General features: G+C 42.0%; 1 protein-coding gene across 1 annotated transcript in view; it reads left to right on the top strand.

Moving 5' to 3' along the window:
- Positions 1-11,975: 11,975 nt before the first annotated feature.
- LOC126210011 (farnesol dehydrogenase-like) overlaps positions 11,976-16,900 on the top strand; it is a 180,764-nt gene continuing 175,839 nt past the window's right edge. The window contains exon 1 of the mRNA XM_049939116.1: positions 11,976-12,107. Coding sequence (XP_049795073.1) covers positions 11,976-12,107 — 132 coding nt within the window. The remainder of the gene's footprint in view (positions 12,108-16,900) is intronic.

Genomic DNA, 16,900 nt, shown 5'->3' on the forward strand with positions numbered 1-16,900 from the left:
TTAGTCAGTTTATCAAGGTCCCATCTCCTTCAATTCCCACCTTTTTGCAGTTTCTTTTTGATGGAGGACAGATTTCCCAGACTCCAAGTGATTCCATTGTCACGACAAGAAAACCAATTTTTATCAAGAATATTCGTCCTGGTGAGTGTAGAGAAACACCACGATTATGGATATTGAATACACAATTGACTGCCACTAAACAATGTGTGGTTCTAATTATGTGCAAAACAAACAAACAAACAAAGAGAAGTCTTTGGCTGCGCGTTTCTCGGCCGGCCGCTGTGGTCGAGCGGTTCTAGGAGCTTCAGTCCGGAACCACGCGGCTACCACGGTCGCAGGTACGAATCCTCCCTCAGTCATTGATGTGTGTGATGTCCGTAGGTTATTTAGGATTAAGTAGTTCTAAGTCTAGGGGACTGATGACCTCAGATGTTAAGTCCCATAGTGCTTAGAGCCATTTGAACCATTTTTTGAACCCATTTTCTCTCTCAGACATTCATTCATGTTTCTTTCCCGATAAACTACCATTTGCCACGTCATGTATATAATGTACCAAAAATACGAAACCGTAGTTTTGGTGTAGCGCAACTTTAATGACATCTGAACTGGTCCTTAACATAAATTTTCGCATCCGGGAGGACGGCGGTTTGAATCTGCGCCATGCCATCCGCATATAGGTTTACCGTGATTCTCCTAAATCGCTCTAGGCACGTGCCGGGAAATGAAAGTGCGCGGTCTATTTCTTTTCCCATCCTTAACAAAACAATCCGATCTTTTTCTCCATCCATAATGACCTCGTTGTCAATGGGGCATTAAACATCTAAATTCCTTCCTTCCTTTTCTAGACACAAATTTTAAAAGAATATCAATTTTATTTAAATGACAGCCATTTATTTTCTATGTAAACGTGAGTCAGGCTACGTAATTGCATTATTTGCCCATGGGGTGAATCTTGTGGCAAAACAAGCCTGTGTCGTTGCGATGTTGCTGGTGTATTATAAGTGTGTGAAATATGTTGAAAAAGGTCCGGAGTTCTAGTCTCGGTCCGGCACACAGTTTTCATCTGCCTGGAATTTTCATGTTGAAAAGTGCTTACAAGGAAACCGTACTATCTTCTCCTCGCCGATTTTATTCATATTCACAACTAATGTAGCACATGACTAGTACTTCAACACATGTAAACAGGAAGACGCCACTCTCAACAGTTCTCGAGAAATTAGAGTCTGAAACCGTTAGGCGTGCTTGTACACCTCTTACGGAACGCGTGTGTTCGCGCCTGCAAAAATTCGTCGCTCATTACGTGTGCTGCATGTCACAACAGTTATTGTTTTCCAAATTTTTACGATCAGCATCATTCTGATTCGTGCACTGCTCCGTTGGTTACAAATCATATTTTTCACAAATGTAGGCACAATAATATAAATAAAGGTAGTATACTCATTTGATTGAAAGATCTTGTTTGACTAATTTTTCATTTTCAGTCTACTTACATTTTTTCAGGATAAAGATAATGACAATAATAAACGATTATTAGATATTGATAATTAGTAGAGTCACAATAAATCTATTGTTTGAATTACGCGAGAATGAAACAAAATGCCAGCAGCGAGATTCAATCGAAAGACCTCATGTTTACGAAAGCAAGTGACCATAGAAAGTATATAAACGCGCCTAAAATTTTCAAACTCTGTTTTCTCGAAAACGGTTGAGAGTTGTAGTTTACAAATGTTCAGGTGCTAATCGTGCACTACACGCCCTGTCAATACTAATAAAACTGATAATGGGCCATTTGTTCAGTCCCCTTGTTAGTATGTCTCAGAAAATTCCTCCTAAGAGCAATATACAAATCTATGATAGTTGTTACACTGGGAAAAATTACATATTGTTTACAATCGGTGCGTACCAGTCAAGACGTCACGCCTGAAAGTACAACGGCGTAGCGCGTACTGGAAACCGAGATGTTTCTGGATAAAATCTCGTCCGGACCACAGAACATTTGCCTTTAATCTAGCTTACACCTCTCGAAGATGCGAATACTATCCAGGATCGACACGCGGTTCGGATTTCTCATTAAATTATAGGTCCCCCTTCCCTGTCTGGTAGCTGGGTTTGTTCGGGGACACGCAAAGTGGCGTCCTACTGAAATTATAGCACCCGATCATTGAGTCATACGGAATAATAACGATTTTTTTGAATCATCAGTCTTCTGACTGGTTTGATGTCGGCCGGCACGAATTCCTCTGCTGTGCCAACTTTTCCATCTCAGAGCAGCACTCGGAACCTACGACTTCAATTATTTGCTGGATGTATTCTGTCTTCCTCTACAGTTTTTACTCTCTACAGCTCCCTCTAGTACCACGGAAGTCATTCCCTCATGTCTTAACGGATGTACTATCATCCTGTCCCTTTTTCTTGTCAGTGTTTTCCATATACTCCTTTCCTCTCCGATTCTGCGGAGAAGGTCCTCATTCCTTTCCTAATCAGTCCACCTAATTGTCAACACACGTCTATAGCGCCTCATCTCAAATACTTCGATTATCTTCCGTTCTCGTTTTCCCAGACTCCACATTTCGCTACCATACAATTCAGTACATTCCCAGAAATTTCTTTCTCCATTTTAAGGCCTTTGTTTCATACTAGTAGATTTCTCTTGGCCAGGAATGCCCTTTTTGTCAATGCCAGTCTGCTTTTGATGTCCTCCTTGCTCCTTTGGTTATTTTTCTGGCTTAACTTCATCTATTTCCTGCTCAACAATTGTTATGCTGAGTTTCTTGCTGCTCTCGTTTCTGATACTTCTCATTACTCTCGTCGTTCTTCCATTTGCTCTCAATTGCATTCTGTACTCATTAGACTGTTCATCCCATTCAACACATCCTGTAATTCTTCTTCCCTTTCACTGATGATAGCAATATCATAAGCGAATGTTATTATTGATATCCTTTCACCTTGAAATTTAATCCCACTCTTGAGACTTACTGTACTTTTATTGGCTGTTGTCGCTTCATCGTTGCATAGATTAACAGTAAGACCGAAAGAATACATCACTGTCTTACGCCCTTTTTAATCCGAACACTTTGTTCTTGGTCTTCCAGTTCATTATCCTCACTTTCCTCTTGTACATATTGTTCGTTAGCAGTCTTTCCCCGTAGCTTACTCTTATTTTTTCTCAGAATTTCCATCATCTTGCGCGATTTCACATTGTCGAACGCATTTTCCAGCTTGGTAAATCCTATGAACATGTCTTGATTTAGCCGGCCTGGGTGGCCGAGCGGTTCTAGGCGCTTCAGTCCGGCACTGCGCGACTGCTATGGTCGCAGGTTCGAATCCTGCCTCGGGCAAGGATGTGTGTGATGTCCTTAGGTTAGTTAGGTTTAAGTAGTTCTAAGTTCTAGGGGACTGATGACCTCAGCAGTTAAGTCCCATAGTGCTCAGAGCCATTTTGTCTTAATTTATCTTCAGTCTTAATTCCATTTTGAACCGCAACTCTGGTGCCTTTAACTTTCGTAGAGCCTAAGTACTGGAGGGGACTAGGAAATGGCGTTCAGGTCCTAGACCAAATGAAGGGAAACTCCTGATCTACACCTCCACGCGATAGAAAGTGGGCAACCTCAATTAATGTGATGGCTAACGTAGACAGGGACCGGGGGATGGCCGGGATAAGTCATCACCCCGGCATTCGCCGGACAGGGCACCCTCTTGCCCTGGAAATGAGGAATCATCTCCAAAGGCGGAAGAACCAGTTGATGGTCAACGGCATAGGATGTGGAAGGCAACGGGAAACCACCACATTAAAGAACGACGGTTATCCCAAGCATCAGCAGTAAACCGTGTCAGTATCTTCTGTAAAATTTTCCGGAGATAAAATAGTCCCACAGTCGGATCTCCGGGTGGGGACTGCAAAGGATACAGACAACGTGAAGGAAAAGAATCCCAATTTCAACATAGCCACTTGGAATGTGAGAACACTGCTTCAGTGTAGCAAGCTAGAAAATGTAAAACTTGCAATGGAACGACTGGAAATCGATATTCTAGGCATATCGGAAATGAGATGGCCCCAGCCAGGTGATTTCTGGTCTGGAGAATACAGAGTCATTCACACCGGAACTGACCAAGATAGACCAGGAATGGGAGGAGTTGGAGTAATTGTGAGGAAAAACTATGACTCACGTGTCAAAGGATATGTGCAATAGAGCTCTCGAATAATACTAGTCAAACTTGGAACTAAACCAAAGGACACTGTGATAATGCGGATATACATGCCAACATCCAAAGAAGAAGGTGCAGTCATTGACGAAGTATACGAAGAAATAAGTAATGCGATGAGAAATGTTAAGGGAGATGAAAACCTGATTGCCATGGGGTTCTGGAACGCGATTGTGGGTGAAGAACCGGAGGAAGGAATTGTTGGCAAATATGGATTTGGAAGAAGAAATGAAAGAGGACACCGACTAATCGAGTTCTGCTCGATGCACCAATTAGTTGTTGCAAACACACTTTTCCAACATCACAAACGAAGAAGGTGCACATGGAAGGCCCCTGGAGACCTGAGGAGGCAACAGATTGATTAGGTCTACATTCCAGTGAAAGCACGTTTTAGGAACCAGGTAAAAATTGCAGGAGCTATCCATCTGCAGACATAGGCAGTGATCATAACCTGGTCCTGATGAAAAGTTCAGTGAGATTAAAACGTTTGAAGAAGAAGACAGTAAAACTTAAATGGGAACTAGAAAAACTGAAAACTGAGGGATTGGCAAAGCGTTATGCTCATGAAACAGATAATCTAGCTAAGAATTTTCAACATGGTGGAGTAAATGAAGACTGGGATCAAATTAAATCTGGTATATACAAAGCAGCAGAAGAGATAGTTGGAAGAACTGAACCCAAAAACAAGACGAAATGAATTACAGCAGATATTATTGAGGTCATAGGAAAAATGAGATTATAAAAAAAAAAAATAATGCAACTGATGAAGAAGGAAAAGCTGAATACAGAAGACTAAGGAATTTAGTTAATAGAGAAGCTAGGAAAGCAAAAGAAAATTTTCTTCAAGAAATGTGCAGAGAAGTGGAAGAAAATATGCAAAACGGAAGAACTGATTTAGCCTACAGAACAGCAAATCAATTTTTTAACAAACGTAAAACAACACTCTCAGGCACAATAGAAAATAAAGAGGGGAAAATGCTGTTTGGTGAAGACATGGAAAGAATACATAGAGGAGTTGTATGCCGGAACACCTCTTTCGGAGGAAGTCACAGGAAGAGAAGAGCAAGTAGACGAAGATGACAAGGGAGATGACATTCTGCAAGAAGAATTTGACAGAGCGCTAAAAGAACTACGGGACATCAAAGCAACGGGTATTGATGACACCCCTGCAGAACTAATAAAGAATGCTGGTGACAGCATGAAAATGATGCTGCTTAAACTTATTAGGTCCATCTATAACACAGGAGAGATTCCGACAGACTTCCAGAAATGTATCATTGTTCCTGTACCAAAGAAGGCAGCAGCTACAAAATGCGAACACTACCGAACTCTAAGCCTAATATCACATGCATCAAAAATTCTCATAAAGATAGTTCCGAAGAGAATTGAAGAGAACTTGGAGGATATGCTGAGTGAAGATTGTTTGGTTTCAGAAGGGGATTGTGAACAAGAGAGGCGATTCTGGCACTGAGACTCGTTATCGAAAAGAAATTACGGAAAAATAAACCAACTTATATTGCCTTTGTAGACATGGAAAAGGCATTTGATAACGTTCTCTGGCAAGAGATGTTCAGAGGAAAAGTGGAATAAAGTACAGAGACATCCGTGTGGTACTCAGCTTCCATAAGAATGAGGTGGCAGTGATTAGGAACTGTCACCAGGAACAAGAAGCAAATATTAGAAAAGGAGTAACGCAAGGATGTGCCCTCTCTCCTCTTACATCCAGGAAGCTATAGACCAAGTTCGAGAAACTACTGAGGTGGGGATCAAAATTAATGGGCAGCTACGTTATGCAGATGATATTGCTATAGTCGCGGAAACAAAAGAAGATCTAGAGGAAGTCCTCAGAACAATGGAAAAAAAATCTATGCAATCTGTATGGAATGACAATAAATAAGAAAAAGGACTAAAGTGATGGTATGCAGTACAGGAGCAGAATATGAATATATGGCTCTGAGCACTATGGGACTTAACATCTATGGTCATCCGTGCCCTAGAACTTAGAACTACTTAAATCTAACTAACCTAAGGACATCACACAACAGCAGAATATGAACCTCTGAGAATGAGAATTGGAAGAGAGGAGCTGGAAGTGCTAGAGGAATTTACTTGCCTCGGAATCAAAATCACAAGAGATGGTAGAAGGCGGAAAGAAATTGCGACCAGAATACAAAATGCCAAAATTGCATTTAATCGGAGAAGGAACTTACTCACCAGCAACAACATCAGTCTGAAAATAAGGAAATGTATCAAGAAAACTTTCAGTTGCAGTGTGACCCTATATGTATGTGAAACTTGGACGATTGGAAGAGAAGAGAGAAGACGGCTAGAGGCCCTGGAGATGTGGTGCTATAGAAGGATGATGAAGATCAGCTGGAGAGAGAAAGTAACAAATGAAGAGGCGCTTAGAAGAGTACAGGAAACCAGATCTCTGTGGAGGCACATCCAAACAAGAAGAGACAAACTTGTAGGTGACGTCATAAGCGAGTGACTGCGTGTGAGATCGCTCTCTAAGTTTTCATATATTTTTAGGTTCCAGATACATATTTTAACGGTTTTTGTGATAATATTTACTATATAAGTGACGTATTAGTGGTTTCTTCATTCAGCTCTGCCTTTCGTCTGTTGTGACGTGATATTTGTGAGTGTTTCGTATCGAGCAACTTAACCTCTTGCCTGTGTTTACATTCCGCGCTGACCAGTTGCAGCTGTAGCGGCGCATCGAAAGCTAAGTACTAATTAATTGTTTGTGCATAGTGATTTATTTAGGAACTTTAGTAGTCTTCAACCGGTGTTCGTGGTGTTTTCTCGTGAAATAATTTCAGAAGAACCTTTTGGGAACTGTTTACAGCTCGTTACTGTGTGATTAGACGTTTGATTCTCTTTCTGTATTAGTCTTTTGTTATATTCACATTTGTTGTTTATTAATACTGTTAATAATAGTAGTTACTTCCCTTGTAGAGTAAGTTTGTGATTATTGTAGTCAGGTTTTTAGCATCTTCTTATTGTAGTAGCGGAACTTAGAAAAAGTAAAATTTTACCATGAGTGAGAAGTGTGGGCTTTGCCGTAGGTTCGTGAGTAGTGGATTGCGGTGTGAGACTTGTTCGAAGTATTTTCACTGGGGGGAATGCAGTGGGGAAGCCAGTGGGCATTCTGGTGAGATCCTCTCCTGGAACTGCAGGTTATGTAGCAAGAGTAAACTGATAGAGGAGCAGGAGCGTAAGATCTGTGCCCTTCAGGTGCAGTTGAAAAACGCACAGGAGGAGCTAGATAGGATGAGGAGGGAGAAGGGGGTTGGGGAATGGGAGCTGGCTGTTGGCAAGAGATCTGCTAGGAGAAGAAGATTTTCAGATAGTTTTACTATTGGTGTTTACAATAGATATGACCAACTGTCAGAGTCTAGTGGAGAGGAATCTCTAGTAGCTGTAGATGTAGGAAGTATGCAGCAGACCTCAGTAGTTACTGTGCCTAGAACAGTTGCAAAGTCGAAGAGGAAGAAGAAGGTTCTGCTGTTAGGTAGTTCACATGGCAGAGGTGTAGGCCAGCAGTTGCAGGAAGTGCTGGGAAGTGAGTACCAGGTCACCAGCATTGTGAAGCCTAATGCAGGGTTGGCTCAGGTGACTGTTAACATAGGGGCGTTATGTAGGGATTTTACTAAAGAGGATCAGGTAGTGATTGTGGGTGGGGCTGGTAATAGTATTGGTAGGGATGGGGAGTATAACATAGATGGTGACCTGGAAAAGATAGCCACTCAGACTGGCAACACGAATGTGCATTTCGTGGAACTGTTTCAGCGTCACGATCGGCCTCATCTTAATACAGCCGTCAGGCGTAATAACATGAGACTTGGGGGTGCGCTGATGACAGAAAGCATGGGTCACATTTCAGTGGTGTCGGTGGAGTCTATCAGCAGGACGGGTTTCACTAGACACGGCCTGCACCTCAACAGGTATGGGAAGGGGAGGTTGGCAAAGCTTATAGGTGACAGCATAGGTGGGGTTGGTGGGATCACTCATGGGAAAATTCCTGCAGTAGTGTGTGTTAGAGCTGCACCTTTTTTAGATTGAAGTCAGCTGATAGGTATTCCTGCTTAAGGGAAGTCTCTCTAACAAGGGAATCACTTTTGACAAAGCTTAGGTATCCGAGTAATGAGGGAATTAGTATATTTCATCAAAATATACAAGGTATTAGGGATAAAGTTAGTGAACTGCTTATAGATGTTGACTCTGAAATTATTGGTATATCTGAACACTTCTTAGATAAGGAGATAATTCAGAGGCTTCCTTTACCAGGATACAGGTTGGCTGGCTGCTTTTCGAGGAGCTCTTTGCGGTGTGGGGGAGTAGCCATGTATGTGAAAAACGGCATCGCATTTGAGTCAATTGATGTTTCAAAGTACTGCACTGAAAAGGTGTTTGAATGTTGTGCAGGTGTGGTTAAATTTAACGGAGTTAAACTTGTAACTGTTGTTATTTATAGATCCCCAGACTCCGATTTCACAGCATTTTTGCTAAAGCTAGAGGAGGTTCTTGGTTCACTTTATAGGAAATACAAAAAGTTAGTTATATGTGGTGACTTCAATATTAATTGTATAAGTGATTGTGCAAGGAAGAGGATGCTGGTAGACCTCTTTAATTCATATAATCTTATGCAAACCGTATTCTTTCCAACGAGAGTGCAAGGGAACAGTAGAACAACCATAGACAACATTTTTGTTCATTCCTCATTACTAGAAGGGCATTCTGTTAGAAAAAAGGTGAATGGCCTTTCAGATCATGATGCGCAAATTTTAACTTTAAAAGATTTTTATGCTGCAACTCGTGTTAAATATAGTCATCAGCTGTTCAGGAAAGCTGATCCGGTTGCTGTAGAGACCTTTGTAAACCTTATAAAGGAACAAGGGTGGCAAGATGTTTATAGCGCTGAGACAGTAAACGATAAATATAATGCTTTTCTAAAGACCTTTCTCATGCTCTTTGAAAGTTGCTTTCCGTTACAACGTTTAAAACAGGGTACTAGCACAAACAGGCAGCCTGGGTGGCTGACTAGAGGGATAAGAATATCTTGTAGAACAAAGTGGCAATTATATCAAAACGTTAGAAACAGTCAAAATCTAAATGCAGCAGCCCATTACAAACAGTATTGTAAGGTGCTTAAAAATGTTATTAGGAAGGCAAAAAGTATGTGGTATGCAGATAGAATAGCTAAGTCTCAGGATAAAATTAAAACCATATGGTCAGTCGTAAAGGAAGTTGCTGGTCTGCAGAGACAGGTCGAGGATATAGAATCAGTGCGTAGTGGGAATGTCCGTGTTACTGATACGTCGCATATATGTACAGTATTTAATAATCACTTTCTGAATATAGCAGGTGAACTAAATAGAAACCTAATTCCAACAGGGAATCATATAGCGCTCTTAGAAAAAAGTGTTCCGAGACTGTTACCTGAAATGCTCCTCCATGATACTGACAAGAGGGAGATTGAGTTAATAATTAAATCACTAAAGACCAAGAACTCTCATGGATATGACGGGGTATCTAGCAGAATACTGAAGTATTGTTCTATGTATGTTAGCCCAGTACTTAGCCATATCTGTAACTTTTCCTTTAGGAGTGGTCGGTTTCCTGATCGATTAAAATACTCGGTAGTGAAGCCACTTTATAAAAAGGGAGACATTGATAATGTTGACAATTTTAGACCTATTTCTATGCCATCGGTGTTTGCTAAAGTTATCGAGAAGGTTGTATATACAAGGTTACTGGAGCATTTAAATTCACATAATTTGCTGTCAAATGTTCAGTTTGGTTTTAGAAATGGTTTAACAACTGAAAATGCTATATTCTCTTTTCTCTGTGAGGTTCTCGACGGATTAAATAAAAGGTTGCGAACGCTAGGTGTTTTCTTTGATTTAACGAAGGCTTTTGACTGTGTTGACCACAAAATATTACTGCAGAAGTTGGACCATTATGGAGTAAGGGGAGTAGCTTACAATTGGTTCGCCTCTTACTTTAAGAACAGAAAGCAGAGGGTAATTCTCCGCAATATTGAGAGTGGTAGTGATGTTCAGTCCCAATGGGGCACTGTTAAGTGGGGCGTTCCCCAAGGGTCGGTGCTGGGGCCACTGCTGTTTCTTATTTATATAAATGATATGCCTTCTAGTATTACAGGTGATTCAAAAATATTTCTGTTTGCTGATGACACCAGCTTGATATTGAAGGATCTTGTGTGTAATATTGAAACAGTAACAAATAATTTAGTTCATGAAATAAGTTCGTGGCTTGTGGAAAATAATTTGATGCTAAATCACAGTAAGACTCAGTTTTTACAGTTTCTAACTCACAATTCAACAAGAACTGACATTTTAATCAGACAGAATGGGCATGTTATAAGCGAGACGGAACAGTTCAAGTTCCTAGGCGTACGGATAGATAGTAAGCTGTTGTGGAAAGCCCATGTTCAGGATCTTGTTCAGAAACTAAATGCTGCTTTATTTACCATTAGAACAGTATCTGAAATAAGTGACACTTCAACACGAAAAGTAGTCTACTTCGCATATTTTCATACGCTTATGTCGTATGGTATTATTTTTTGGGGTAATTCTTCTGATTCAAAAAGGGTATTTTTGGCTCAAAAACGGGCTGTTAGATCTATATGTGGTGTAAGTTCGAGAACCTCTTGTCGACCCCTATTCAAAAATCTGGGAATTCTGACATTGCCCTCACAGTATATATTTTCTTTAATGTCGTTTGTTGTTAGCAATATTAGCCTATTCCCAAGAGTTAGCAGCTTTCACTCAGTTAATACTAGGCAGAAATCAAATCTGCATGTAGAATGCAGTTCCTTGACTCTTGTGCAGAAAGGAGTGCAGTATTCTGCTGCATCCATTTTCAATAAGCTACCACAAGAACTCAAAAATCTTAGCAGTAGCCCAAACTCTTTTAAGTCTAAACTGAAGAGTTTCCTCATGGCTCACTCCTTCTATTCTGTCGAGGAGCTCCTGGAAGAGCTAAAAAATTAAGCAAATTCCAGTGTTACATTGTTGATTGTCTTCATTTAAACTTATGACTTGTCACCTGAATATGTTTTTTTTTTCTATATTTCATTTTATCTGTTTCTAATATCGTGTTATAATTTCATGTATTGACTCGTTCCATGACCATGGAGATTTCTCCTTAATTTGGTCCCACGGAACAATAAATAAATAAAAAAAAAAAAAACATCCTACGACACAACAACATCATTGACACAATAGCAGAAGGAGCTACTGAGGGAAGGAATCGGCGGGGGTGATCGAGGATATCATACATGCAACAGATCATGAGTGACGTTGGATGTAACGCATACGTGGAAATGAAGAGGAAGGCAGACAGAAGAGAGGAATGGTGCTCTGCTGCAAACCAACCTCAGGGTTGAGCACTAAAAGAAAAGAAGAGCCAAGTGGTCGTCCTCTAACGGATCCTCAATTTTCTTTCCCATTCTAATAATTGTACCAATCAGGAAATATATGATGTATCAAGTTTATTTTTAGAAAATTGAAATACATCGGAAGAGACGTTTATAAATGGCGCCAGTCCCTTAGCCTGCCACACGACACCATCCGCGCATGCGCCGTGGCCCCGCCGCCGACACAGTAGAGCGCCAATCTTATCTGCAGCGTGTGGCAAACGGCGCATGCGCCGTGCCCCCAGCGGCCTGTGCGCATGCGCCGTGCCCCGCGCGGCGCGCTCGAACATCGACCTGTTGGCGCGGCGGCCGGCGCCGCCAGTGTGCTATGGACCGCTGGCGAGGCAAGGTCGCTCTAGTGACTGGCGCCTCGGCGGGCATCGGACGCGCCGTCGCCAAGGAGCTGGTGCAGCAGGGGCTGGTCGTCGTGGGCGTAGCCAGGAGGCTCCACCTGCTGGAGGTACGCACGCCACGCTACGAGAGCGTAGGCTTCCGCGGCCGGTTTCAAGCTGAGTGTCGCGAATAAAACAGTGACTCGTATATATAGTTGTTGTTGTTGTGGTCTTCAGTCCTGAGACTGCTTTGATGCAGCTCTCCATGCTACTCTATCCTGTGCAAGATCCTTCATCTCCCAGTACCTACTGCAACCTACATCCTTCTGAATCTGCTTAGTGTATTCATCTCTTGGTCTCCCTCTACGATTTTTACCCTCCACGCTGCCCTCCAATGCTAAATTTGTGATCCCTTGATGCCTCAGGACATGTCCTACCAACCGATCCCTTCTTCTAGTCAAGTTGGGTCACGAACTTCTCTTCTGCCCAATCCTATTCAATACCTCCTCATTAGTTACGTAATCTACCCACCTAATCTTCAACATTCTTCTGTAGCACCACATATCGAAAGCTTCTATTCTCTTCTTGTCCAAACTATTCATCGTCCATGTTTCACTTCCATACATGGCTACACTCCATACAAAAACTTTCAGAAACGACTTCCTGACAAATCTATAGTCGATGTTAACAAATTTCTCTTCTTCAGATACGCTTTCCTTGCCATTGCCAGTCTACATTTTATATCCTCTCTACTTCGACCACCATCAGTTATTTTGCTCCCCAAATAGCAAAACTCCTTTACTACTTTAAGTGTCTCATTTCCTAATCTAATTCCCTCAGCAACACCCGACTTAATTCGACTACATTCCATTATCCTCGTTTTACTTTTGTTGACGTTCATCTTATATCCTCCTTTCAATATAGTAAGTTTCCTTTAATTTACGTCTATGGTCACAAACTTTTTGTTAGCAGATTACCGGTTTCGGTCTATAATGACCATCATCAGATCTGTTTTATAAAAACAAAGTCCTAACGTACTGCAGCCATAGTGGCAATTAACATTTGACGATGCCACTATGGCTGCAGTACATTAGGACTTTGTTTTCATAAAACAGATCTGATTATGGTCATTATAGACCGAAACCGGTAATCTGTCAACAAAAAGTTTTTGACCATAGACGTAAATTAATGGAAACTTACTAAAATATCCGACGTTTCAGCCCTGTAGCAGCCGCCTTTCTCAGGGTTTAGACTGTCGAAAACATGGCCAGATTTAATAGAATGACGTGGGGGTACGTTCAGAAATATTTTTATGAGGTTGAACGACACAGTGTTACCGACAACTGCTCTATTCTGTCGGTTAGCTATAGCGTCATGACGGATTTGCACGTCTCTTCTTTTAAATTTTATTTTGGGCATTTGGGTAGGGCGGGCTAGTTAGCGCCCTCTGTTTCTTATTTTTACCAATGGCCTTGCCGCAGTAATAACGGTTGTTCCTGTCGGATCGCCGAAGTTAAGCGCTGTCGGGCCTGGCTAGCGTTTGGGTGGATTATCGTTCGGTTTGCCGAGCGCTGTTGGAAACGTGGTGTATTCGACCACTGTGAGGTAGATCGAGGAGCGGCTCGATTGAGAAGTAGCGGCTCCGGTCATGAAAGCTGACAACGGCCGAGAGAGCGCCATGCTGAGCTCATGGCCCTCCAAATCCTCATCGAGTGACGCCTGTGGTCGGAGGATGACACGGCGGTCGGTGACTTCGGACGGAACGAGAGATATCTTACTTTTATTCAGAGTTCTTGGTTCTCTTCAGTCAGCTCCCAGAAAAAATGGGACGAAGGGGTTTCCAACCTATATACAAAAGCAAAACGAGGATAGTAGTCAAATTAAATCGGGTGATGCTGAGGGGATTAGATTAGGAAATGACACTTAAAGTAGTAAAGGAGTTTTGCTATTTAGGGAGTAAAATAACTGATGAAGTAGAGAGGATATAAAATGTAGACTGGCAATGGCAAGGAAATCATTTCTGAAGAAGAGAAATTTGTTAACATCGAGTATAGATTTAAGTGTCAGCAAGTCGTTTCTGAAAGTATTTGTATGGAGTGTAGCCATGTATGGAAGTGAAACATGGACGATAACCAGTTTGGACAAGAAGAGAATAGAAGCTTTCGAAATGTGGTGCTACAGAAGAATGCTGAAGATAACGTGGGTAGATCACGTAACTAATGAGGAGGTATTGAATAGGATTGGGGAGAAGAGAAGCTTGTGGCACAACTTGACTAGAAGAAGGGTTCGGTTGGTAGGACATGTTTTGAGGCATCAAGGGATCACAAATTTAGCATTGGAGGGCAGCGTGGAGGGTAAAAATAGTAGAGGGAGACAAAGAGATGAATACACTAAGCAGATTCAGAAGGATGTAGGTTGCAGTAGGTACTGGAAGATGAAGAAGCTTGCACAGGATAGAGTAGCATGGAGAGCTGCATCAAACCAGTCTCAGGACTGAAGACCACAACAACAACATACTGGAGCATCCGAAGTTCACTGACAAAACTTCGAAAGTTGTTCGAGGATATTATCCGAGCACTTCGGAACCCGTGGTCACCTGTACCTCATTACAGAGTAATTACATGTACAGACACAAAGGAGTTAATGATATTGTTCGCCAGTAGGCATTCATTTCAATCAATGGGGAAAGTCGAAAATCTTTGCTCAACGGGGATTCGAACCTAGGTTTCCTGCTTACTTTTTTTGTGATCTCATTTTGTTTGTTCTATATTGTTCTTTGCATTTGTTCGCTGCGTACGTCCCCTGACACCCCTTGAAGGTCAGTGTTGATCAATTCACTCAGTTTGTTTTACAGAGGGCAGCTAAACCTCTGACCGAACACGCTGAGCTGGCGTGCGGCACTTAATGAGCGCATACGCTGCCACTGCGCCATCCGGGCACAGTGATCACCGCAGTTGCGTAGCATACCACCTGGCAGACCCGAATTTTCGACTCAACACACTAGTGATGTAGCGCCCCTTGCCCATTATTCTCATAACTCGCGGCATATCGCCGATTTCCGTAACAGTCAAGGATTGTGCACATCCACACTGAAGTGATCAATTGGTCGTCCTCAACTAATTGTGTGTTACCACATAAGTAGTGTGTGGATAAGTTGAGAATTTGAGTTACCCGTGCAGTTGTCATGATCACTGTGTCTGGATGGTGCAATCGCGGCGTATCTGCCTAGTAAGCAGGAGACCTCGGTTCGAATCCCGGTCCGGCACTAATTTTTAATTTTCCCCAGTGGTTTCCCCTCTGGCATTAGTCCCTTCATGTGTTGATTCAGAGTGGGTGCGGGATCAAAAATGGTGTCTGTTCTTTCGGTCACATCCGAAAAAACAGACAACAAATATTACTACTTTTCAGTTCACTCTGCAGCGGAGTGTACGCTGATATGAAACTTCCTGGCAGATTAAAACTGTGTGCCGGATCGAGACTCGAAAGCTTGGAAGGTAGGAGGCGAGATACTGGCAGAAGTAAAGCTGCGAGGATGGGGCGTGAGTCGTGCTTGGGTAGCTCAGTTGGTAGAGCACTTGCCCGCGAAAGGCAAAGGTCCCGAGTTCGAGTCTCGGTCCGGCACACAGTTTTAATCTGCCAGGAAGTTTCATTATTACTTTTGTTTGAATTCTTGTTCTATATATGTGTCTCGGGTTTGGTTTTGCGGCATTGTTAGTTGGTAGCAGCGGTGCACAGTAGTATGGGTAGATTTCCTGATGGAGAATTGGCCAGTATTTACCTAGTGTATATGTTCAGTGAATGCAATGCAAGAGCGGAACAACACTATACGCTCAGCTGTTCTCTCATCGCCGTATTTATGCATCTCAGACTTGTTACACTGCTCCCTGTTCTGTGTTGCACTTTCTGGTGACTGCATATTACACACCTTGTTTTTACTGTTGTGCAGGTATTTTTACGGACAGAAGGTAACTGGGATAGCAACTCAAATAAGTCATAACTATTTAATTTCGTAGACTTCGATAGCGAGTATCAGTCATCATGGTCAGTTTCGACGTAAAGTGACTATCCACAAGCCTGCCAGTAGACGAAACTGTATCCTACGAGAGCATGATGTGACACACATATGAGACCTGGTTTATGTTTGCCGTCAGCGTATTTCGAATCACAAGGAAAATACTACGAGCAGACTGCCGGTGTAGCAGTGGGTTCCCTCCTACTCCTGTTAGCAGCCGACATCTTCGTGGTGGCCTTCGAGACAACGGCACTTTGTTCTGCTTCTCTATACCCACGCTGCTAGTTCACATACGTGGGCCACCCCTTCGCTGTATGGCCCCTTGGTGAGGTGAAATTACACAGGTTTCACGAATACTTGAACGAAATGCACGAGAAGGTCCGGTTCACGTTCGAAGCAGCCCTAGACACAGAAGTATATAGGATAACGGAGCTGTAAGACTACCATAGGCTATCGTTGGCTGTCATAAGAAAACGGTAGTTTCATAATAGCCGTGGTCAGTTAAGATCGTAACCATATTATTCATACATTATATGTGTTGTATATCTGTAAGGGGTTACCTCATTTCTATAGCTGCTTTACACGGTCTCGTACCAAATTCAACTGTCTACAGACTGAGTGGGCATATGTAAAGGGCCACGTAGCCTAAGAACAATTTTTGTTCTGCACAATTTTCTTCCTATCTGTAACGTGAAAATAAGTAGAATTAATGGAAAACTTGAAACTGTGAATGTTTAATTCAGGCTTTATTCGAAAATTGTCGATTTGTAACGTGACACTGAGAGATGTTGTAGGAAAAATAATAAAAGCTATATAGGTATATCATGTAGCGCTAGAAAACGCAGTTTCCTAAAAAAAAAAAGTAGTAAACGAAAACCTATCAAACATTAATTCGTACTTCTTTGAGCT

Source organism: Schistocerca nitens, chromosome 10, assembly GCF_023898315.1.
Source record: "Schistocerca nitens isolate TAMUIC-IGC-003100 chromosome 10, iqSchNite1.1, whole genome shotgun sequence".
Lineage (NCBI taxonomy): Eukaryota > Metazoa > Arthropoda > Insecta > Orthoptera > Acrididae > Schistocerca > Schistocerca nitens.